This window comes from Erinaceus europaeus, chromosome 11, assembly GCF_950295315.1.
Source record: "Erinaceus europaeus chromosome 11, mEriEur2.1, whole genome shotgun sequence".
Taxonomy (NCBI): Eukaryota; Metazoa; Chordata; class Mammalia; order Eulipotyphla; family Erinaceidae; genus Erinaceus; species Erinaceus europaeus.
Window position 1 is genome coordinate 4,245,246 of NC_080172.1, and position 21,111 is coordinate 4,266,356.

The following is a 21,111-nucleotide window of genomic DNA, read 5'->3' on the forward strand; positions in this document are numbered from 1 at the left end:
TAATAAAATTGGTAAGTCAAAACTAAGGATGAAGTGGAAGAGCACAGTTTAGTGTACAGCCAACTCTGCGGCCGGGATCCTTTGGATCAGTATTTGAGAAAGATGTACTAGCAGCCGTAAAAAGCAATTCAAAGAATTACTTAGTTCTTTTTTTTTTTTCTTAAGATTTTTTAAAGGATTTTATTTATTTATTGATGAGAAAGATAGGAGAGAGAGAGAGAACCAGACATCACTTTGGTACATGTGCTGCCAGGACTTGAACTCAGGACCTCATGCTTGAGACTGTCAAATGCTTTATCCACTGCGCCACCTCTCCTGGACCACACAAAAATTATTTAGTTCTAATTTGTAATTTTTTTTCTATAGTGATTTAGATCTCATCAGCTGTAAATTTTGTCCCTGCTAGAAACTTGGCAGGTGCTAGGTATGTTCAACAGCCAAAGCATGAAGATAATTTTTTTTTTGCTATAATGTACTTTTGATCAGGAGAACCTCCCCCTCCCCAGCCCCTCACCATATCAGGTTGGTGCTTCAAGAGGTATGAGGAGTTGAATAAGAGTCTCTGAAAAGGCTAGTTACTGTTTGGGGGCTTATAAATTAGGATTTTGCTTCTAGATGAAGCTTTTATGAATAAGATTACCCTCAGTGAATTTGGATGTGAGATTATTTCATATGATTGACTTTCAGTGCTGGTATTTCTGTGGGAAATACCACAGAATGAATGAATGTGTTCATTTTTTTTTTTTTTTCTGTTTGTAAAGATCTGTTACTGTGAAGCAGTGTCCTACTTTAAGATCAGGATCTACGCATAGTGTTTGAACAGTTTTCCTTCCTAAGCTACAACTGTGTTTCTTCAAGAAAGAAATAGAAGTGAGAGTTAACTTAAGGTAGGGAACTACAGCACTAGTGAATGTGGTGGTTTGAAATGCCTTCAGAGTTATTGCTAGGGCTCGGTGCCTGCATTACGGACCCACTGCTCCAGGAGGCTATTTTTTTTTTTTTAAAAATTTATTTATTCCTTTTTGTTTTATTGTTGTAGTTATTAATGTCATTGTTGGATAGGACAGAAAAATGGAGAGAGGAGGGGAAGACAGAGAGGAGGAGAGAAAGATAGACACCTGCAGGTCTATCTTCACCGCCTGTGAAGCGACTCCCCTGCAGGTGGGGAGCTGGGCGCTCAAACCAGGATCCTTACGCCGGTCTTTGTGCTTTGCGCCACCTGCGCTTAACCTGCTGCTCTACCGCCTGACTCCCTTTTTAAAATTTTTTTATTGGATATGACAGAGAGGAAGGGGGAGGGCGAGGGAAAGACAGACACCTGAAGCACTGCTTCCCCACTTAGGAAGCTTTCCTCCTACAAGTGGGGAGCTGATCCTTGCACATTGTACAATGTGCACCACTGCCCGCCCCCCCCCAATACTGTTTTCTTGTCATTTGTATTGTATATACATGCTTAAGACAAAATCTGACTGGCAGTTATTTTCTTGATCTAATGTAGATTTTATCAAAAACCAATATATCCAGACAGATCAGAATGAGTTTGCAAAATCTGGTTTAATTCAGATCTGGGGCTGGGGAGGAGCATGTTGTGAAAATCACTCACACACACACACACACACACACACACACACACACACACACACACACACACACGAACCTAGTCAGCCTATTAGTTTACAATATACAAACTTGAAGGCTCCAACAGAGTCCATCAGGGTAAATACAAGTTTCTATTTGGCTCAGGTGACTGTTGAATGTCAAGTGGAACTGAATTCCTCCAAAGCACCTAAGGACACTGCCAGCCTTGGAAGGAGTCTCACCAGTCTCGGCAGAAATCCCGGTCTTGACTTAACTCTTTTAGCCCTTGGCAGCCATTGCTGCACAAGCACAAATACAGGCTGGGGACTTCCAGGGGCCACATTATTGCACAGAGAGGTCTGTTCTGAGTCAGACTCTGATGGCTAAGCAGGTGTGACACCAGCCCTTAAACAGCGGTCTGACGTTACCATGGCCCGTGAAGGCATGTCAAGAAGTAGCTCCTTAGTGGTCATGTACCAAGTACAAATCGTCACACTGCAAAGCAAAGGGAGAGTGGCAGCTTCGCATTTCACGTGAAAGACTCGCAGTAACTGGGCCTGGCTTGCTGGCTACAGCTTTTGCACAAACCTAGTGATGAACTCAGACCCAGGAAAAAGTGATTTCATACCAGTCTTTTCTTCACATCAGTTTGTGTAGCAGTCGACTCGTTATGGGTTAATGACTAGGCCCATGATGGCAAAACTGTCTCTCCTTTGCCAAAACAGAAACATTCTGTCCTGACTCCTGTCCAGTTTCAAAAAAGAAAAGAAAAGAAAACACATACTCCTTTGTTATTGCACATCTTCCACACAGACTTGTGTATGTAGAATATACATAATTTTTTTCAAACGCGCTACACATTAAAAAGACTACGGCACTTTGCAGAACACATGATTAACAGATCATTACACCACAGACGTCTGAAAACAGTAATGTTGAGTTAGCACACAGGTTTAAATAATCCATGGCAAGTGTTTCTGTCTCAGAGTCCATTGAGAAGTCCAGCCCACTAAGAAACTTGAAAAATGCAGGGAAGTGTGTGTTCTGGTGGTAATGATGTGCCCGGTCTATTCAGTTTTCAGACAGAGGCAGTTAGGTGGCTGATAAACATCTGTTGGCTGAACCGGTCTGGGCCAGCAGTCAGATTGCTGCGAAACAGCTGTGCATTTTCGAATCGCAATTGTATGGTTTTTGGATGGCTCACCACCCCAACCGATGAATTTAAGGATTATAGGCACAAGATTGTCCTACTCTGTCTAGGCAGTTTTAAGTGGTTTGAGGTTCTTTTTCAATTTTTTTTTTGGTTCTTTTTTTTTATTTTTGCTATTTTCATGTGCTGCTTTAGTACTTTTCAGGTCGCTGCAGAGCGAACACTGCTAAGTGGTGTTCTGGCTGGGACGTCCTTTTTCACTTGTGACAGTGGTCAGGTTGATGATCTAAGGGGGACACAGGGACTCTAGCCAAACCTGCGTGAGGATGAAAAGTGAGCAAGTGGATTCTTGACCTTGTACAGGAAAAAAAAAAAAAAAAAAAAAGAATCTTCCCATGTGATTTGCTACCGAGATTTATGGTAGCATTAGAACTTGGTTAAACTGTGTTGACACACACTTGGCAACAAGAGCCCACCCAGTGCCACTGTTTCTGTGTGGTATCAGAGAGAGGGCTGATGTGCCCCAACTTTGTTGATACCCGTTTACCCCTTCCTTGCCTTAAAAAAAAAGTCATAGGCTTTCCAAATCACTCTTCATTGTGGGTAAAGAATCGTGAGTTCCCTAGGATCTGGCTCTACACCCTTAGCTTTCCTGAGCCTTCACTCCTGTGCTGATAAGGTGGCTTCTGGTGTAGGCCAAAGGCCTGAGTGTAACAAGGCTTTATTTCTCTCTCTCTCTAAAGCAATCATTTGTTCTGCACCAAGGTATGATCTTATTGATTTATTTTTAACCACAGCACTGCTCAGCTCTGGCTTATGGTGGTGTGAGCCTCAGGCATGAAAGTCTGTTTGCATAACCATTATGCTATTTCCCCCTCTCCCGAGGCATGATTTTAGGTTCACCCAGTTTAAAGATGACTCGCTTGTTCAAATTCATGTAACACCTGAGTCCCACACCTGATAGTACTGAGCCCATGATTATCTTGTCCAAAGAAAGTGCACTTGTGAATTTTTCAAAGCAAGGCTGCAGCTAAACAGATTAAAGAAAGCCCCAAAGAGACCTCTAGTCTGAATCCTTTCATCCATCTGCTTCAGCTGTTAAAGAGCGTATGCCGTTCTGGAATTTCAAAACTCAGGGCGATGCCACAGTAGTTTCTTCTGGCTAATCCGATAATTCCAAAGTCAAACTGAGGTGATGGTTAATCGCTTCCCCTCCCCCCCCCCAATCAATAAGATTAGTAATTTATGGAAACATTTAGAAGCTCCCCAAACCTTTTTAATATTGGTGTTAAATTTGTTTTTCCTTTTTAAACAGGTGTAGGCAGGTGCTATGAGCCTGTGACACTGTGTTCAGGTGAGCTCTCTACTCTGTTTTCCTGGGATGAAGCCTGTGCTACAACTCACCAGGTAAAGCAGTTTCAAGTGGTTTAAGTCTGAACTCAGGTTAATGCCAGTAACTCAAAAAATCTTAACCCCCATGAATAGCTCCTTCCCCCCCCCCCCCTTGCAAATAATACCATTCTGTTGCTGATGGTGCCATCAGTCAAGATGCTGAGTACAGCCAGCACTGTTAGGGAGAGTGGGGAAAGGTCTTGCACACGCGTCGAGACTGTGGCAAGATCTCCACCAAGTGAACGTCTGGCTGAACCACAGCTGGCTTGGAGACCTCTGTTCTTAAAAGTGAGGAGACAGAGTGAGGTTTCCTTCGGCAGTCAAAGTGCAATCCTAGTCGGAGAAAAATCACGTGCCCCCCACCCCCACATCAGTGGCTCGAGAGAGCAGACCCGTACTGGGAAGAAAGCAGAGCTGGGAAGTGGGGTGACTCCATCTTCACTAGCTGGATGTTGTCCTTGGATTCTCATGAGCCTACACGTCTATTTCTTCTTGACTCATATTTCAAAACTTGGAGTGACAGTTCATTTGATCCATTGTAACCTGGAACTGAGAAGAAGTCCCACAGCGAGATTCTGCAAGGTGCCTGCTGACCACTCTGGTCAGCCAACCAAGAGTCAGAACTTGATATTCTTTGTATTCTTGGCTGAGATCTCTAAGACAACTTGAACGATTACACCAAACTTTGATTCTGAGGCTCACAGGCATGCATATGGCCTTGTAGCAACAACTTATCTCAAAAGAGCCTCGACATCTATCTAGGAGTTACTTATTTCTGTTCTCAAAGAAACTGCTTCTCTTAATTATTTAATAATCCTTCATTGACCCTTGGAGAGAGAGTCTCACGGAAGTTGCCAACTCCACGTCCAAGTCTGTACTCTTTTTCTGTCCCATCTCATTTGCACCGCGGGCCTCATGTGCAGTCACTGAGCTGGAAGTTGCCCCTCTCTGGTCCTGGAAGGATCAGGTTTGTGGAATGTGGCTTGTGGTAAAGGCTAGTTCTCCACTTAAATGAGGAAACCAGAGGGGGACTGTCGGACACAGTTACACGAGGAAGAATTGGCAATACTGCCTGTCTCACGCTAGAGGAGGCAGATAAGGTTTTTCCCCTCTTCGATTTCTTCTTGGACTTTGTCGCTAGAGGTCGCGATTTCTGCCTGCGCAGAGATGACAGCACAAATGAAGGTGAGGACCGTGCCGCCGATGGCGGTGTAGAAGGCCCAGCCCAAGGTGCAGTCTCCAGGCTTGTAGGCTGACGCGTAGTGTCCGCAGTAGCTCACGGCCTTCTGACAGCCCCAGCCAGCAGGGTAGAGTATCAGGCCAAGGATAAGGAACAGACCTGCGGGGCAGAAGAGGAAACAGGTGAGAACCACTGCAGCTTTACAGTGCGACTCGCCTTGGCCAGCTTTGTGTCTCAGCACCCATCCTCCCACAGAAAGCACTAAGGGCTATTTCTATTTGATTCTCCTTAACTGGGTGGATTAACGGCTTACAGTCAACAGGACATTACAGTCGTTGGTCCTTGTGTCCCATTTCTCATCAGCTCCCATAGTGGCAGCGAGACGTACGTGGGCAGTACTAACGAGTCACCTGTAGGTCGCTGACTGTGGGGAGAGGAGAGCATGTCCTCCTCACCCCCCCACGCAGGCCGACCGTCAGACGCTCCTCAGGCTGTGCTTGCCGAGAGGCATTCCATATCAGACACGTCCAGTTCCTGTCCGTTGAACTTGACAGGAAGCCATTTTTCTTGCAAGACTGTGGTACGGACCTATACACTTCTCATGTACAGTGACTAGGGAGACATTCTATACTTTTTTTTTTTAAAACCCTAGTCATTTCATTCCTTAGTCACAAAGATGAGTCTCAACTAGCTTACCTACACTGTTTTAAGAAAGAAAAAAGTCAGCCTAGAATTTTATGGGCAAAAAAATGTAAAAAAACTGTGAGTAAATGGCTAATTAGAAAGTTATCCAGAACAATGATGGTTAAAAAAAAAAAAACAGTTTGTACTGTGACATAATGTGCATTTGTCCCATAATGCAATAGCAGCGGTCCCCAGGGCTCTTAGATGCCTTGAAATATGCCTGGTGCACACTGATCCCTATTTCATTATTAGTGAGGGCTGTGTCTGCTAGGTGGATTCTCTGTCTACCTTGCAAAAACCATGCTATCTGCACGTATCGTGTGGCTAACCAACTCTTTAAATTTTATTAGTGATTTAATATTGATTTACAAAACTATCAAATATCAGGCCTCTAATTCTACACCTTTCCCACCACCAGAGTTCTGCATTCCTGCTCCCTCTAGTGGAAGCTACGGCAGTTCTCCCAAGGTTAGATAAGGGTTCTTATTTCTTTAACTACCTGTCTATATTTATATGTTTGCTCATTTTTTCCCATGGTCCCACCTTCTTTTCCAAGTCATACCTACACCTTCTTCTTCTTTTTTTCATTTTCATTAGACAGGGCAGAGAGACATTGAGAGGGGAAGATAGGGAGAGAGAAAGACAAACACTGGCAGACCTGCTTCACCACTCGTGAAGTCCCTCCCCCCAGTTGGGGGCTGGGGTCTGTGTGCTTAACGTGGTGAGACACTGGCATGACCCTCTAACCATTTTTGATGCCATTTCTGATTCCTGTTTCTTCTTTAGTCTTATTAATTTTATATTTATTTTTCCTTTTGTTGTTGTTGGATAGGACAATGATAGAGAAATGGAGAGGGGAGAGAAAGACAGACACCTGCTTCACCGCCTGTGAAGCGACTCCCCTGCAGGTGGGGAGCCGGGGGTGGATCCTTGCGCTGTGCACCAAGTGCAATTAACCAGCTGTGCTACTGCCTGACTCCCTCTTTAGTCTTTACAACTTTGATAGAACTTTTCGGACAGGTTTTCTATGATAAAGAACAAAATCTTATGAGGTTGGTATTCTATCAGGTAAAGCTGGTAGAATTCTAAATGAACAATCGTGTGAAGTTTGTACTGTTATTTTACAGACAAGGAAACTAAGGCATAGAGGACTTACTCACCCAGCTACCTTACACGGCTCACCACAGGTGGAGCCGGGGCTTAAAAACATGGCTTTGGACATTGTTGACGTACGGCTCCGGAGTCCCCCCGAGTGCCCCACTGCACTGCAAACCAGAGGCCAGCTTCCACGACACAGATGTCCACCCAGCAGGAAAGGGGAGGCTGACGTGACCCTGACGAGAGGCTACGGGGTGGATGGCAGCCAGCTGCAGCCAAGGGAGCAAACCACTAAAGGCCGCTAGTGCCGGGCAGGTGGACCTGTAAACTGCAGCAAGGCCACAGCCGCCCTCACACCTGCTCTCCTGTGAGCACCGGTCTCTGTACCATGTGAGAGACTGTCGCTAGAAAGAAAACCTGATCAATACAGTTTACTAGGATGTCCTCTCCCACAGGACTGGAACCACCTGTGTGAGTGCAAAATGGTAAATTAAGGGGCCGGGTGGTGGCGCACTGGGTTAACTGCACATAGTATGAGGCGCAAGGACCCGGGTTCGAGCCCCTGGCTCCCCACCTGCAGAGCAGATGCTTCACACGCGGAGAAGCAGGTCTGCAGGTGGTATCTCTTTCACCACTCCCCCTTCTCAATTTCTCTGTCTTATCCAAAATGGAAAAATGGCTGCCTGGAGAGCAGAGCATTTGCACCGAGCCCCAGCTATAACCCTGGAGGCAAACAGACAAAAAAAACACACACCGCCTATCTGGCTCGAGAAAAAAATGTTAAGCTGTATCGTCTGCTTACAGTTAGGCCTGTATGCTTGGGAGATTTCTGAATCTGCAGAGCTACTAAGAACAGCAATGCCATCCGCACAGCCCCCGTTCCTTCTGGGACAGACATCTGGAGCTCATTAAACGCAGTCTGGCACTGAGAACATTCTCGGCCCCACTATTCAACCTTCCCCAGTCGGTCAGGCCACTGCTTCTGTCTCCCCTCCTCTGAGTAGCCTTTCCTGATTCATAAAGCAGACTGGATCATCTCTGTCTTCCCTGACCCGTTGGGCCACGGTCTGTGGAGGTGTGGTCAGGTTAAGCTTTTCCTGTGTCACGGAGAGAGCTGCTTATCTCATTCTCTGTGTGAAGGGGGTGTTGTCAGTGTTAGCCACCGGGAGCTCAGGAAATCTTCTGTCATCTGCAGATGCAGGGATGGGGCCTGCTCTCCACTGCTCCGCCGCCTTCCAGGGGAGCAGAGTTCTGCCTGGTCCCCCGAGTCCCAAAGCGAGTTGACAGTGGTGTCTAGGTACTAAGAATCAGCCACGATTCTCAGTCCTCAACTACCATTTGCAGCCAGGGATGCCTGAACAGCGCTAGAGAGAAAGTAGAAATTCTAAAATGATCTAAGAGTTTCTGTCCAAGAGTTACCATATTTTATAGATTTATATTTCTTTATTCACTATTGAATACAAAGAGAAATTGAGATGGGAGAGGAAGGTAGAGACCCCTGCAGCCCTGCGTCACCTCTCAGGAAGCTTTCCTCCTGTAGGTAGGGGAGCAGGGGCTTGAACCTGGGTCTTTTTTTTTTTAAATATCTATTTATGAAAGAGATATCAAAATATAGAGAGGCAGACTAGAGCCCTGCTCAGCTCTGGCTAATGATAGTGCTGGGGATTGAACCTGGGACCTTAGTCTCAGGCAAGAAAGTCTTTTACCGAGCCCCACTGGTTAAGTGCACATATCACCACACTCAAGGACCCAGGTTCAAGCCCCTAGGCCCCACCTGCAGGGGTGGGGGGACAATGCTTCATGGTGGAGAAGCAGGACTGCAGGTGTCTGTCTCTGCCTCTCCCCTCTCAATTTCTCTGTTGTCTCAGATAAAATTAAAAAGAAAATACCAAGCCCCAGCTAGTAATTCTGATGTGGTTTATATTCCTACCAGTACTTGCTCGCACACTTGACTTAAGATAAAGCAGGGCTGCAACCAGCGACGGACGGCAAAGCCTCTTCACTTGTTTCTCTGGGCTTCTTCTCTCGCCGGCTTCCCATTCCTCGTATGTGTTTTCTTCAACGTTAACATCCTCAGTCATTACTCACTTGCGGGCAAGCTGGGCGTGCACCCAGGCCCTGAGCCGCCAGAGCCGGAATACCCTGAGTTTGACTCTGCAGCAATCTCTCTGGTCAGACCGGTGGAGCAGCTTGCTGAGGCCCATGTAGACAGAGCGTGAGAACCACGCAGACACAAAGGAGCAAAGGAACCTGTGAGGGAAGACTGGAAGACAGCAGGCAGCCAGGCCCAGAGGCCCGTGAGCGAGTCTAGCCCTCCCGGTGGAATCGTCCGAGCCAGTGCTGCTGTGAGCCAAACACTGAGCTCATCTCAACAGCTCCCGTCCCAGCCCTGGGTCACTGGGGGATCCCACAGATGGCCGGTCCAGAGAGTCCTCCACGCGATTCCAAAAACAAACGGAGATGCTGTCATGGAAACCCTAGATGTCTGCATTCTGCATTTCACTATGGATCCCATCCAGGTCACAACCTAAAGGAGACGGCTGGCAAAAAGACCGCTGCTCTGCTGGCCAAGGACCCCGCCTGCAGAATGCGGCCCAGAGAGCCAGGAACCAGCCAGCATGTATTTGTTGCGCTGCCAAGTCTGGGACAAGGTGTCACCTAGTGAAGGCCAGTCAGTCTCTGGCTTATTCCCCCGGGAGAACCTAAAAGGACACGTGCAATCGAGACTCCACAGCTGGGAGCTGCCTCCGGACAGAAGAGGAAAGTGAAGTGTTTGTGTCAGAGGAGCAACGAGACATTATTTGCTCTCCTGCTATATTCAGCTTTCACAAAGAAACATCTCGGGAAAGCCTTAGTCCCACCAAAATCACTACGGACACCGACGAGTCACTCAGGGTTCGGGGCTGGGCTAGACAATGTCACCAGGTTTGATTTCAATAGAACAAGGTCAGTTTTTTCCCCTAAAGGCAATACGGATGTCCCTGGTTCTTACTATGTTTGCTTAACCCAGTAGGCCACTGCCAGCCCGCCCCCCCACCGGTCCCTATTTCTTGAATGCAGTGAATTCTAGTAGATACTAAAAATATTGAAGAAAGGAATATTCAAGAAAGGAGAACTAACTTATATAAAAATAAAATAAAAATTTTTAAAATAATTTTATAATATAAATATATATAAATAAATATATATAATTTTATAATATAAATAAATATTTAATAATTTATAATAAATAAAAAACAAAGTCAGAAAGAGAAGGGTGAATATGTGATGACCCCACTCATAGAGGTTGAGAAATAGGGGCCGGGAGGTGGAACATCTGGTTGAGCGCACATGTTACAGTGCACAAGGACCCAGGTTCGAGCCCCTGGTCCCCACCTGCAGGGGGAGAGCTTCACAAGTGGCGAAGCAGGGCTGCAGGTGCATCTCTTCCTCTTTACCTCCCTCTCCCCTATCAATTTCTCTGCGTCTCTGTCCAATAATAAATATGAAATAAATATTTCTTGATTTCTGGCTGTTTCTATCCAAAAAAACAAAGATAATTTTTTTTAAAAAAAAAAGTTGAGAAATAAGAACAAAAGAGGAAAACACAAAGCAGAACTTGGACCGATTTGGTGGACTGCGCCAAAGTCAAGGACGGGGGTGGCGGGGGTGGGGAGGACTCGGGTCCTGGAACAGGATGGCAGAGGAGGACCTAGTGGGGGTTGGAGTGAGAAATGGGACACAGGGACCAGCTACTGTATCCTACTGTCGACGGTAAACCACTAATCCCCCCGTTAAAGGGAAAAGAGTAAAGAAAAAACAAAGCGACCACTTTCATTTACTCTGTCCTCAGCACTGTGGTCAAGTCTTTCATCTGTGTCTCATTTAGCCCTCAGCTGTGAGGAAAGCACTACCACCGGCCCACCTGACGGACAAGGGAAGGGAGGCTGAGCAGAGCGCGGTAGACTGACTGACTTTCACAGCCGCTAGAACATGAGGGTGGAACTGAAACCAGGGCCTCCTGGGTGGGGCAGGAGCTGCGGCTGGGAAGGGGTGCATCCAGCCAAGGACGGGCTGGCTAGTGGCACACCACTGGGCAAATACACTGCCATGCACAAGGACCAAGGTTCAAGCCCCTGATCCCCAGGGAAGTTTCCCTGCAGGGGAGGGAAACTTGAAGAGCAGTGAGGTCTCTCTCTCTCTCTCTCCCTTCTCAATTTCTCTGTCCCATCAAATAAAATACAAAGAAAATAACATCGACTGAGATAGCAAATTCTTTCACACCCAAATTCCAAACTCAAGCAATCCGAGGGTTGTTTTTTTTTTTTTTTTTGGTGCATTTGGTACAGCACACGTCACCGACGTGCCAGGACCTTGGTTCAAGCCCTCCCCCCCCCCAAGCCCCACCTGCAGAGGGTTAAGATTCACGTGGGGGAGCCCTGCTGCGTATATCTTTCTCGTTCCCTCTCTAGTTCTCCCTTCCCTCTCAATTTTTGTCTCTATCACTAAAGAAAAAGAAAATCAGAGTTTGGGTTGAAAGATAACTTCGCCGACGGCACGTGTCACCCGCCATGCGTGAGGCCCTGGGTCTGAGCACTGCATCAGTCAGCCAGAGGAAACCATGAGCAAATGATGGACCAAGCCAAGTCCAGGAGCTGCCTGAGCCTCCTGGTGAAGACACACGGCTGCAGCCATGCTCAGTGGACGCGGAGGTGTGAGGAGGAGGGCTGCAGCACATCCAGAGAGACGATGGATGAATGAAGACTCGACAGGAGTGCCCAGAGCAGTGGGAAGTGTCGTGACTGGACTACAAACACAACGGGGCCACCTGCAGCAAGGAAGGCATCAGAGGGAGAGGCAGCGCAGAGACGGGCAGAGAAGTCACTGGAAGGAGACAGCGGAAGGAGACGCACTCAGAGACATGGAGACAACAGATGCGGCAGCACCAAGCAGTCACTCTGTAGGGACATGAGAGAGAGGACAGAGAGGGAAGGAATTCACATTTCAGGAGTCGGGCGGTAGCGCAGCGGGTTAAGCGCAGGTGGCACAAAGAGCAAGGACCAGTGTAAGGATCCCGGTTCGAGCCCTGGCTCCCCACCTGCAGGGGAGTCGCTTCACAGGCGGTGAAGCAGGTCTGCAGGTGTCTGTCTTTCTCTCCCCCTCTCTGCCTTCCCCTCCTCTCTCCATTTCTCTCTGTCCTAGCCAACAACGACGACATCAATAACAACAACAATGAAAACAACAAGGGCAACAAAAAGGGAATAAATAAATATTTAAAAAAAATTTAAAAAGGCATTCACATTTCAAGATCTACTGGCTGAGAGTTTCCGTAATTTAAGGGACACAGACAAATTCAGGAAGCAGCTAACAGATCTAAGAAAAAGGAATCCAACCCTAAGTTCACTAAAGGCACATCACAATTACAAATGGTAAAAGTCAGTGGTCCGGGAGGTGGCGCAGTGGATAAAGCACTGGATTCTCAACCATGAGGTCCTGAGTTTGATCCCCGGCAGCACATGTACCAGAGTGATTTAATTTCCGTAATTTAAGGGACACAGACAAATTCAGGAAGCAGCTAACAGATCTAAGAAAAAGGAATCCAACCCTAAGTTCACTAAAGGCACATCACAATTACAAATGGTAAAAGTCAGTGGTCCGGGAGGTGGCGCAGTGGATAAAGCACTGGATTCTCAACCATGAGGTCCTGAGTTTGATCCCCGGCAGCACATGTACCAGAGTGATGGCTGGTTCTTTCTCTCTTCCTATATTTCTTATGAATAAGTAAATACATTCTAAAAATAAAATAAAATGGTAAAGGCCAAGGAGTCTGAATGCTGCTCCAGAAAAGCAGGAGGTCCCCAAAGACCATCAGCCGGTTTCTCTAGAGGCTCCCAAGGCAGGGCTGGGCGGCGGGGCACTTGGCCACAAGGCGCGAGGGGCCCAGGGCGAGTCCTGCGCGCTGTGATGTGAGCCCTTAGCCGGGTCTGCCACCGCCTGGCCCCATCCATCCACTCGTAGTTCTGAAAATGTCACTTACACCCAAATGAAAACCGTCAGCAGAAACACAGTCCGAGTATTCCCCAAGAATCCCCGTGTTGCTCTGCGTAACAGCCTGCTTTCTCACCGAATTCACCCAGAGAGAGGGGAGAGAGGGGCGAGGGGAAGGGAGGGAGGATGGACGGACGCTCACAGCTGCAACCAGTCCTTGGCTCAGGCTGCGGCTGAACAGGTGCCGCTGCAGGTTGGACGGGAGGAAGCAAGGCAGCTGCTTCAGACACGGCCGGGGCAACTTTCTCAACGAGACGTTCAAGAAGCGGCACGGCTGCCATCCGTGCTGATGTGCGCTGTCTGACGCAGACCTCCAGGAGGGGAGAAAGAGCCTGGGGATCATTCCTCACGGCCGGGCCCCTCCTCCCCAACTGGAGGGAGTCAGCTGCTAGCTAGTGTTTGCTCCATCCTTCTCATGACTCCTTCTCTGGGAAGAGAAACCTTGTATTTTCGCACTTAGTCTTGGGTCAGTACTAAGGACTCCAGAGAGGCAGTCTTGACAATACAGCAATGTCTGTTGCCATTTAAATTTTCAGTGTTTTCAGACTTCCTGAGATGCATGTACAAGGGAAACAAAAGTGATAGGAATGGGGAAAGTCAAGAGTTCTTTTTTTAAAATAATATTTTTAAGAGAGATGCAGAGAGAGAGAGAGAGAGAGAAACAAACACTAAAGCACTGCTCAGCTCTGGCTTATGGTGGTGCAGGGGATTGAACCTGGGGACTCTGGAGCCTCAGGCCTGAGAGTCTGTCTGCATAACCATTATGCTGTCTCCCCCGCCTGTTTTCTTTTTTATTTTTACACTTATTTATTATTGGATAGAGACAGAAATTGAGAGGAAAGGGGGAGACAGAGAGACACCTACGGCCCTGCCTCACCACTCATGAAATTTTTCCCCTGCAGGTGGGGACCAGGGGCTTGGACCCAGATCCTCACACCTGTAATGTGAGCACTTAACCAGGTGCGCTACCACCTGGCTCTAAAAGTCAAGATTTCCTTGAGAAAAATCCAAACTTTTTGAAAGAGATAGGTGGAGGTGAGCCGTATAGACTTAACACCTTAGCATGTTAAAGCTTCCTTCTTTCCTGATATGGCAAGAAAAGTCAGCAATGATTCACTGGCATGAACAAGTAACATCCAAAAGGTGCACTCAACCTTCGTGCCAAAATGAGCTTTTGCACCACGTCAAATAACAAGAGCACCAAGAGAGGCGTTGGCTTGACGTCCATTTTTCCAGACTGAGTTCACTAGTTTCCTTCTGAGAAACTGCTCACAGATAGCTTTCCGAACATGGACATTTGCAGCTTGCTTATGAATAACAGCAACAGACTGTGGGGCTATGGCCCAAGATGCCCAAGCTTACGGCAAACGGCCACTTCTTTTTTTTTTCTTTTCTCTTGCTGCCAGGGTTATGCCTGGGGCTCGGCTGCCAGCACTACTAATCCTCTGCTATGGGCAGCCATCCCCCCTTTTTTATTCTCTTTCTAATTTTTATTAGATAGGACAGAGAGAAATTGCGATAGGATGGGGATTTTGAGAGGGAGAGAAAGATAAACACCTGCAGAGGGCCAGGCAATAACACAGTGGGTTAAGTGCACATAGGACCAGCGCAAGGATCCCGGTTTGAGCCCCCGGCTCCCCACCTGCAGGGGAGTCGCTTCACAGGTGGTGAAGCAGGTCTGCAGGTGTCTGTCTTTCTCTCTCCCTCTCTGTCTTCCCCTCCTCTCTCCATTTCTCTCTGTCCTGTCCAATAAAATGGGAAGAAAAAAAAAAAGGCCTCCAGTATCAGTGGATTCCTAGTTCTGGCAGTGAGCCCCAGAGATAACCCAGGATGCAGGCAATGACAACAGCAGCAACAAAACACATTTGACGGGGAGCCGGGCGGTAGCGCGGCAGGTTAAGCGCAGGTGGCACAAAGTGCAAGGGCCCAGCTTAAGGATCCCGGTTCAAGCGAGGCCCCGGCTCCCCACCTGCAGGGCAGTCTCTTCACAGGCGGTGAAGCAGGTCTGCAGGTGTCTGTCTTTCTCTCCCCCTCTCTGTCTTCCTCTCCTCTCTCCATTTCTCTCTGTCCTATCCAACAACAGCAGCAGTAACAGCAGCAGCAACAACAGAGGCCTCCAGGAGCAGTAGATTTGTACTGCAGGTACCAAGCCCCAGCAGTAACCCTGGAGGCAAAAAGAAAGACCAACACCCGCAGACCCGCTTCACCGCTCATGAAGTACCCCCTCTGCAGGTGAGGAGCCGGGGGCTCAAATGCACGTGTCCCCACACTCTGGCAATATGTGAGTTTAGCCGGGTGCATCCCTGCCTGGACCCCGACCACTTGTCTTCTCAGCGTCAGTGCTCCAAGGAATGACACACCCGAATGCTCACTGACTACCAGCACATCAGGGAAACTCCAGATGAAGACGTGACATCATCAGGGGTGCTGGGTCGTTACAAGACAGGAAAGCGTGGCAGCCGCTTCCCTCAGCAGCCAGGGACGGGTCTTGAACAGAAATGATACAACTGCTTGGCCACTTCCCCTTTAGCCTTCATTCTCTTGTCTTTTTTTAGGCTTGTTTATTTGATGAAAGACAAACACTAGAGAAAGACCCTTCCTGTGTGCAGTGCTGGGGATCTGGCACCGTGAGAGTCCACAGCCTCCTCATCTACACAGCTCGGTTTGTTTCTGTCTCTTAATTTCCAAAAGCCGTTGGCAACACTTGTGGCAAATGTTTTACGTATACATACGCGTACTTACGCATCGCCAGGGACACTCTGAAGAAAATGAAATAGCATTTCTCTGACACGTAAAAGATCAATCAGCATGGAAACCCACCTTAATTTATCTAGGAGGTGAAACACCAAGCCAGAAGTAATAATTTTCAGATTTCACAAGTGAATCCAGAAGGAGGCTATTGGGGCTTGGAGGGAGGGGTGTGCGTAGTCAACGTTAGGACGCAGGGCTTTCTGGAGCTGCAGGCCGTAGTCCCCAGGTTCAGTCCCCAACTAACATGTCAGAGCTGAGACATTCTCTGGACTTTGTCTCTCCCTGCCCTTCATTAAAATAAACTTGTTTTTAAAGACCATATGCTTTATAGAATCAAAATATTAGATTTAAAAAGTCTAACGTAAGGACATTTTTTTCTTCAGAAGAATGCTATGGTTCAGAGAGTAATTTCCGTCAAGTGACATATCAGCCAGAGAAAAGCCCCCTATTAGCCCTGTGACTGCCCAGTTCCTTGAGTGTCTGAGTACCTGGGTCTCACATGGCATGGCTGATGTCAGCTGAAGCTGAGATCAGGGTTTCTAGATTTTCCATGACTTTATGCCCAAACACTTCAGCATGCCCATTGCCATTTATTTTTTCTTTCTTATTTATTTATTTTTGGTTCCAGGGTTACTGTTCGGTGCCTGCACTATGAATCCTCTACTCCTGGAGTTTTTTTTTTTTTTTTTTTTTTTGGATAGGATAGAAATTGAGAGAGGAGGGGGAGGGGGAGACAGGGAGAGAGAAAGACAGACACCTGCAGACCTGCTTCACCACTTGTGAAGCATCCCGCTCACAGGTGGGGAGTGAGGATTCGAACCCAGATCTTCGCACAGGTCTCTCTGCTCTTAGTACTATGCGTGACTAATCAGATGCTCCACCACCTGGCCCCGCTGTCCACGGTCACTTCTCTGGAACAATCCCCCTCTTCCTGCTCAAGTCCCCGAAGGTTTGAGAAACGGCAAACATGATCTTATCAGCTCCTTAGGGGGAAGTTTGATCTGTACTTTGAGAAAGCAGCGTTGCTGAGCCGTTGAACTGGCTGTCAGGCAGGCTGGAGAAAACTCACCTCAGCTGCTTGTTCGTAGTCCCAGGCACAGGTCCCGCACTCACCTTCATTATCACGGGAGCCCCTTGCTGAGGGGAGACCCACCTGGCCTCTGTACTTAGCTGACATACAGATTGCAGTTTCTCCTGCTCCAAGTTACATGAACTATTCTGTTATGTCTTTACAAAGCGAGGACTTACTTTCTCCTAGAAACCCAAACAATTGTATCTATTTTTCCGCTTCCTTCTATTCAAACTTAGGTGTGTGTGTGCGCGCGCATGCATAAGAGAAAATTCCTGCCACCTGCAAGAAGCCAGGAGGCTAGATCTTAATTCATGAGCCGCCTTTCAAACCCAGGTGGGAAAAAGTCTGCGAAAGTGCTGTTGGCAGTGAAGTGTTCCTCTTGCAGCCTCACCTCTGGGATCACTAAGGAGCTCAGGCTTTCCTTTCTGCTTGTTCCTAACAAGCTCATTAGTGAGAAAGTCCCAGAAAATGGAAGAGGGGATCAGTAGTTTCTGATCTGAGCACACAGCACATTCTGTCAGGCTCCAGGAGACAGTCTGAAACCAGCACGTCCCTGAGCACAGAGCAGCTGACCTTCCTTCCCCGTCCTCCTCTTTCCCTCCCCAGCTGAAAACTCTGGGCAGTTGGGGCCAGGCTCCCAGCGGCTGAACACACATTCCTTCTCAGCACAGCCAGAGCTGCAGGAGGGGCTCCCCACATCGGGACTCCCTGGTGGATGGAGTAAATATGGAGAGACGCTTTCCCATTAACGAGGAAAGCAAAATGAAGGCGCAGTGACAAGTGAAACAACCGAGAACCCAAGGGAGAGTGAAACGGAAAAGACATCGTGGAGGGTGGCCCGCCGGCGTGCTGAGCCCCAGCGCTCCAGAGGAAACCCAGCGGACAGAAGCTTGTCTTCTTCTGAAATGGCTCAGCCCTGTGCTCCGGGGCCCTTCCCTCCCCCCCCCCCCACACACACACCTACCTGCGATTCCTTGCAGCAGTCCGCAGACGTTGAAGATACTCTTCTTCATGATGCTCTGCACACACATGGTGAAGACCGACACCAAGGCCACCGTGCAGAGAATGAAGATGCCCATCGCTAAGAAAATCGCGGTGGCCTGCCAGAAGCCGCTGGCAATCTCGCCGAAGCTCTCGGCGTAGGGTCCGCACAGCGTCTCCCTCTGGAAGTGCTGCTTCCCGGGGTTCCAGATGCAGCGGCCATAAATGCCCAGGGTGGGATGGTAGGGCTCTGGGGGGCCCCTGCTCGCTTCGTCACCTGGCTCGGAGTTGCCGCGAGTCTTGGCTTTGCCGATGAGCCAGTCCGCGCTCATGAAGGCGATGAGTTCCGCGAAGGCCACCACAATGCTCAGGAGGGTCCAGAGCATGGAGCGGCAGGTGACAATGACATGACACATATTGATGTTCAGGGCAGAGGAAGAGTCGGGAGTCTGCGGGGTTAATAGCAGGAGGAGGGCGGCTGGGCAGGAGACTCAGGCGGCCTCAAAGGAAGTTGCTGTTGCTGCTGCTGCTGCTGCTGCCGCCCCAGGCCTTTCATCCACTCCCAGGGCCGTGGACGCCTTTCTTGAGAGCAGGGTGTCCCAGGCTGTCATGCTGCCATGCCTGAGCAGCTCTGAGCCTCACCTACCAGAGAGAAGGAAGGAGGCAGTTAGCAGAGTCCAGGCCCCGCCCTGGAGCACGGCCCTCTCTCCTGAGAGCCTCAGGTTCCCGCCCCTGACAGTCTTCCAGACTTCTCACTCACATACCCTGCCCCTGCCCCGTCTGCTGCCAGCCCTGGTGTCCCAAAGAACTAACCTAGCGCAAAAGCCTGGTCCCCAGCCAGCTCGCCGGCTGTTCCCAGCACATCTGCTGCACGTCTGTCTTTGTTTCAAGTTCTCCCTGGTCAGTGGTGGTTACACTTAACGCTTATCTCTGGGCAGCACGGAAAAGGAAAGAAGCCAAAACCAGTTCCTGTTACCTACCCAGGGGCTCTGGCATCGGCACCAGTTATTAGCAATAGACACAACGGCACAAAGATCAAGATGTGGCAGGCAGTGAGCCGCGGGGTTTTGTTTTTTTTTTTTTTTTGGTCTCGTTTTCAGGAATCTGCCTGTAGTTTTGTAACTTGACAGGGCTAAGTGTTCGCAGGAACTCTCACTGAACACTTGTTTAGCACCAGGGCTTAGCAACACCCAGTTTTATGGCTCAGAGTGCCGACTTACTCAGCAGAGACACAGAATGAGTAAATGCTTCTGAGTAAATGCTTCAGAGGTAAGCAAGAATGTGAAAGGAAGCAAGTGGGTTGTGGAAAACAACATCGCACGGCTATCCAAACTCCGATTCCTTCATTTCTCACGGGGAGTTTGAGTCAAAGACACTAACTCACTACTTGGTGACTGATTCCCTTGGGGGAAACCATTCAAAACAGAGGCCATTATGACCAGTGACTTAGTGTCACTCCATGGAGTGGACTGTTGACCAGAAACTGAGCCATGAAGAATGCGTCTCTTCAACTGTCCCAGTATGTCACGTGTGCCCCAGCCCGAACCCCGGGGCACCCAGGTCCCAGACTCAACATGCTCATTGTTGCCCAGCTCACAAGGCCCCATTCTATTCCCAAGGACAAATGGTTTCATTACCAGAGGGCTCTGCTCAACTCTCCTTCAGAGGGGCCTGACCCAGCCTGACAGGGTCTGTGGAGCTTGTCAGCAACCCCAGTTTCTGCCCCCACCCCCTTCCTTCAAGGCCAGGCAGGAAGAGTTGTGCAACTTACATCTGGGCCAATGGGCATGTTCTGAATGATTAGACTTTAGGAACCAAGGTCACATCAATGCCAGCAGCACTACAAAGAGCCAACGGTATGGCATGTCGGCTGCAGGGCGGGGTTGAGAGGCCAACAGGCAATAAGGAAGCCCCTGTGTCAGTTTCTTTTCATTTTTTTTTTTTTTTTTGCCTCCAGGGTTATCACTGGGGCGGTGCCTATACTATGAATCCACTGCTCCTGGAGGCTATTCCCCCCTCCCCCCATTTTTGTTGCCCTTGTTATTATTGTTGTCACTGCTGCCATTGTTGTTGGATAGGGCAGAGAGAAATCGAGAAAGGAGAGGGAGAGAAAGACAGACACCTGCAGACCTGCTTCACCGCCTGTGAAGTGACTCCCCTGCAGGTGGGGAGCCGGGGGCTGGAACCAGGATCCTTACGCCGGTCCTTGCGCTTTGCACCATGTGCGCTTAACCCGCTGTGCTCTTGCTCGGCCCCCTCTTTTCAGCTTTTTACCTCCAGGGTTATCTCTGGGGCTCAGTGCTAAGAATCCACTGCTCCTGGAGGCCTTCCCCCCCCCCCCCATTTTACTGGCTAGGACAGAGAGAAATTGGGAGAGGAGGGGGAGGTAGAGAGGAAGAGAGAGACACCTGCAGACCTGCTTCACCACTCGTGAAGCTTGCCCCCTGCAGGTGGGGAGCCGGGGGGGCTCAAACGCGGATCCTTGTGCATAGCACTATGTGCACTTAACCAGGTGAACCACCACTGCACCCCCTCCACCCCCGGTTAGTTTCTACATTATGCTTATGACAGCCTGGGGTGGGGTGGGGTGGTTATAACCCCATACAACATAACAGACTTGGGGCCAGGTGGTGGTGCACCTGGTTAAGAGCACGCACGACAGTGTGCAAGGACCAAGGTTCAAGCCAGGGGTCCCCACCTGCAGGAGGAAAGCTTCGCGAGTGGTGAAGCCGTGCTGCAGGTATCTCTCTGTCTCTCTCCTTTATCTCCCTCTCCCTTCTCAATTTCTGCCTCTATGCAATAATAAAGATTAAAAAAAAAAGACTTAAAAATCCACCTCACTGTGAGGATGTTCTTTTGGAAAAGTTTGCTAGCAACTTGCTAGGTACACTAAACAGTTTTCAGTGTGTGTGTGTGTGTAGGTGGGGGGTTGTGTGGAGCACCAGGAAAGGGAGAGGTGGTTTGTTCAGAGCAAGGGTAGTAGGTGGGGCAGTGGGTAGATAGCATAATGGTTATTCAAAGAGACTCTCACGCCTGAGGCTCCAAAGTCCCAGGTTCAATCCCCCACACCACCATCACCAAGAGCTTATCAGTGTTCTGGTAATAACTAGCTAACTAACTAACTAAATAACAGTAATGGGGTCCCATCAGATTTATGGTTCAAATCCAGCTCTGCAGTCCACTGGCCACAGGGAGATC

The 21,111-nt window shown here is 48.8% G+C and overlaps 1 protein-coding gene and 1 long non-coding RNA gene across 2 annotated transcripts; one reads left to right on the forward strand and one right to left on the reverse strand.

Annotated features, from left to right (window-relative positions):
* Nucleotides 1-1,535: 1,535 nt before the first annotated feature.
* On the reverse strand, nucleotides 1,536-18,329 carry LHFPL2 (LHFPL tetraspan subfamily member 2). The gene is made up of 2 exons (XM_007518630.3): nucleotides 17,897-18,329; nucleotides 1,536-5,459 (listed from the first exon to the last, which is right to left on the reverse strand). Exons 1-2 carry the CDS (start codon nucleotides 18,327-18,329, stop codon nucleotides 5,203-5,205), a joined length of 690 nt encoding a protein of 229 aa, XP_007518692.1. The 3' UTR covers nucleotides 1,536-5,202.
* On the forward strand, nucleotides 5,664-10,205 carry LOC132541291 (uncharacterized). Its single transcript, XR_009552442.1, has 2 exons — nucleotides 5,664-6,452; nucleotides 7,112-10,205. It is a non-coding gene; the product is annotated as an uncharacterized LOC132541291 (long non-coding RNA).
* Nucleotides 18,330-21,111: the final 2,782 nt, after the last annotated feature.

Excerpts from the sequence above, each read along its gene's own strand:
- LHFPL2 (XM_007518630.3), bottom strand. The coding sequence starts at position 18,329 with ATGTGTCATGTCATTGTCACCTGCCGCTCCATGCTCTGGACCCTCCTG. Across the intron at positions 5,460-17,896 it reads ACTGCTGCAAGGAATCGCAG|GTCTGTTCCTTATCCTTGGC; the intron begins GTAGGTGTGTGT and ends TCTGCCCCGCAG.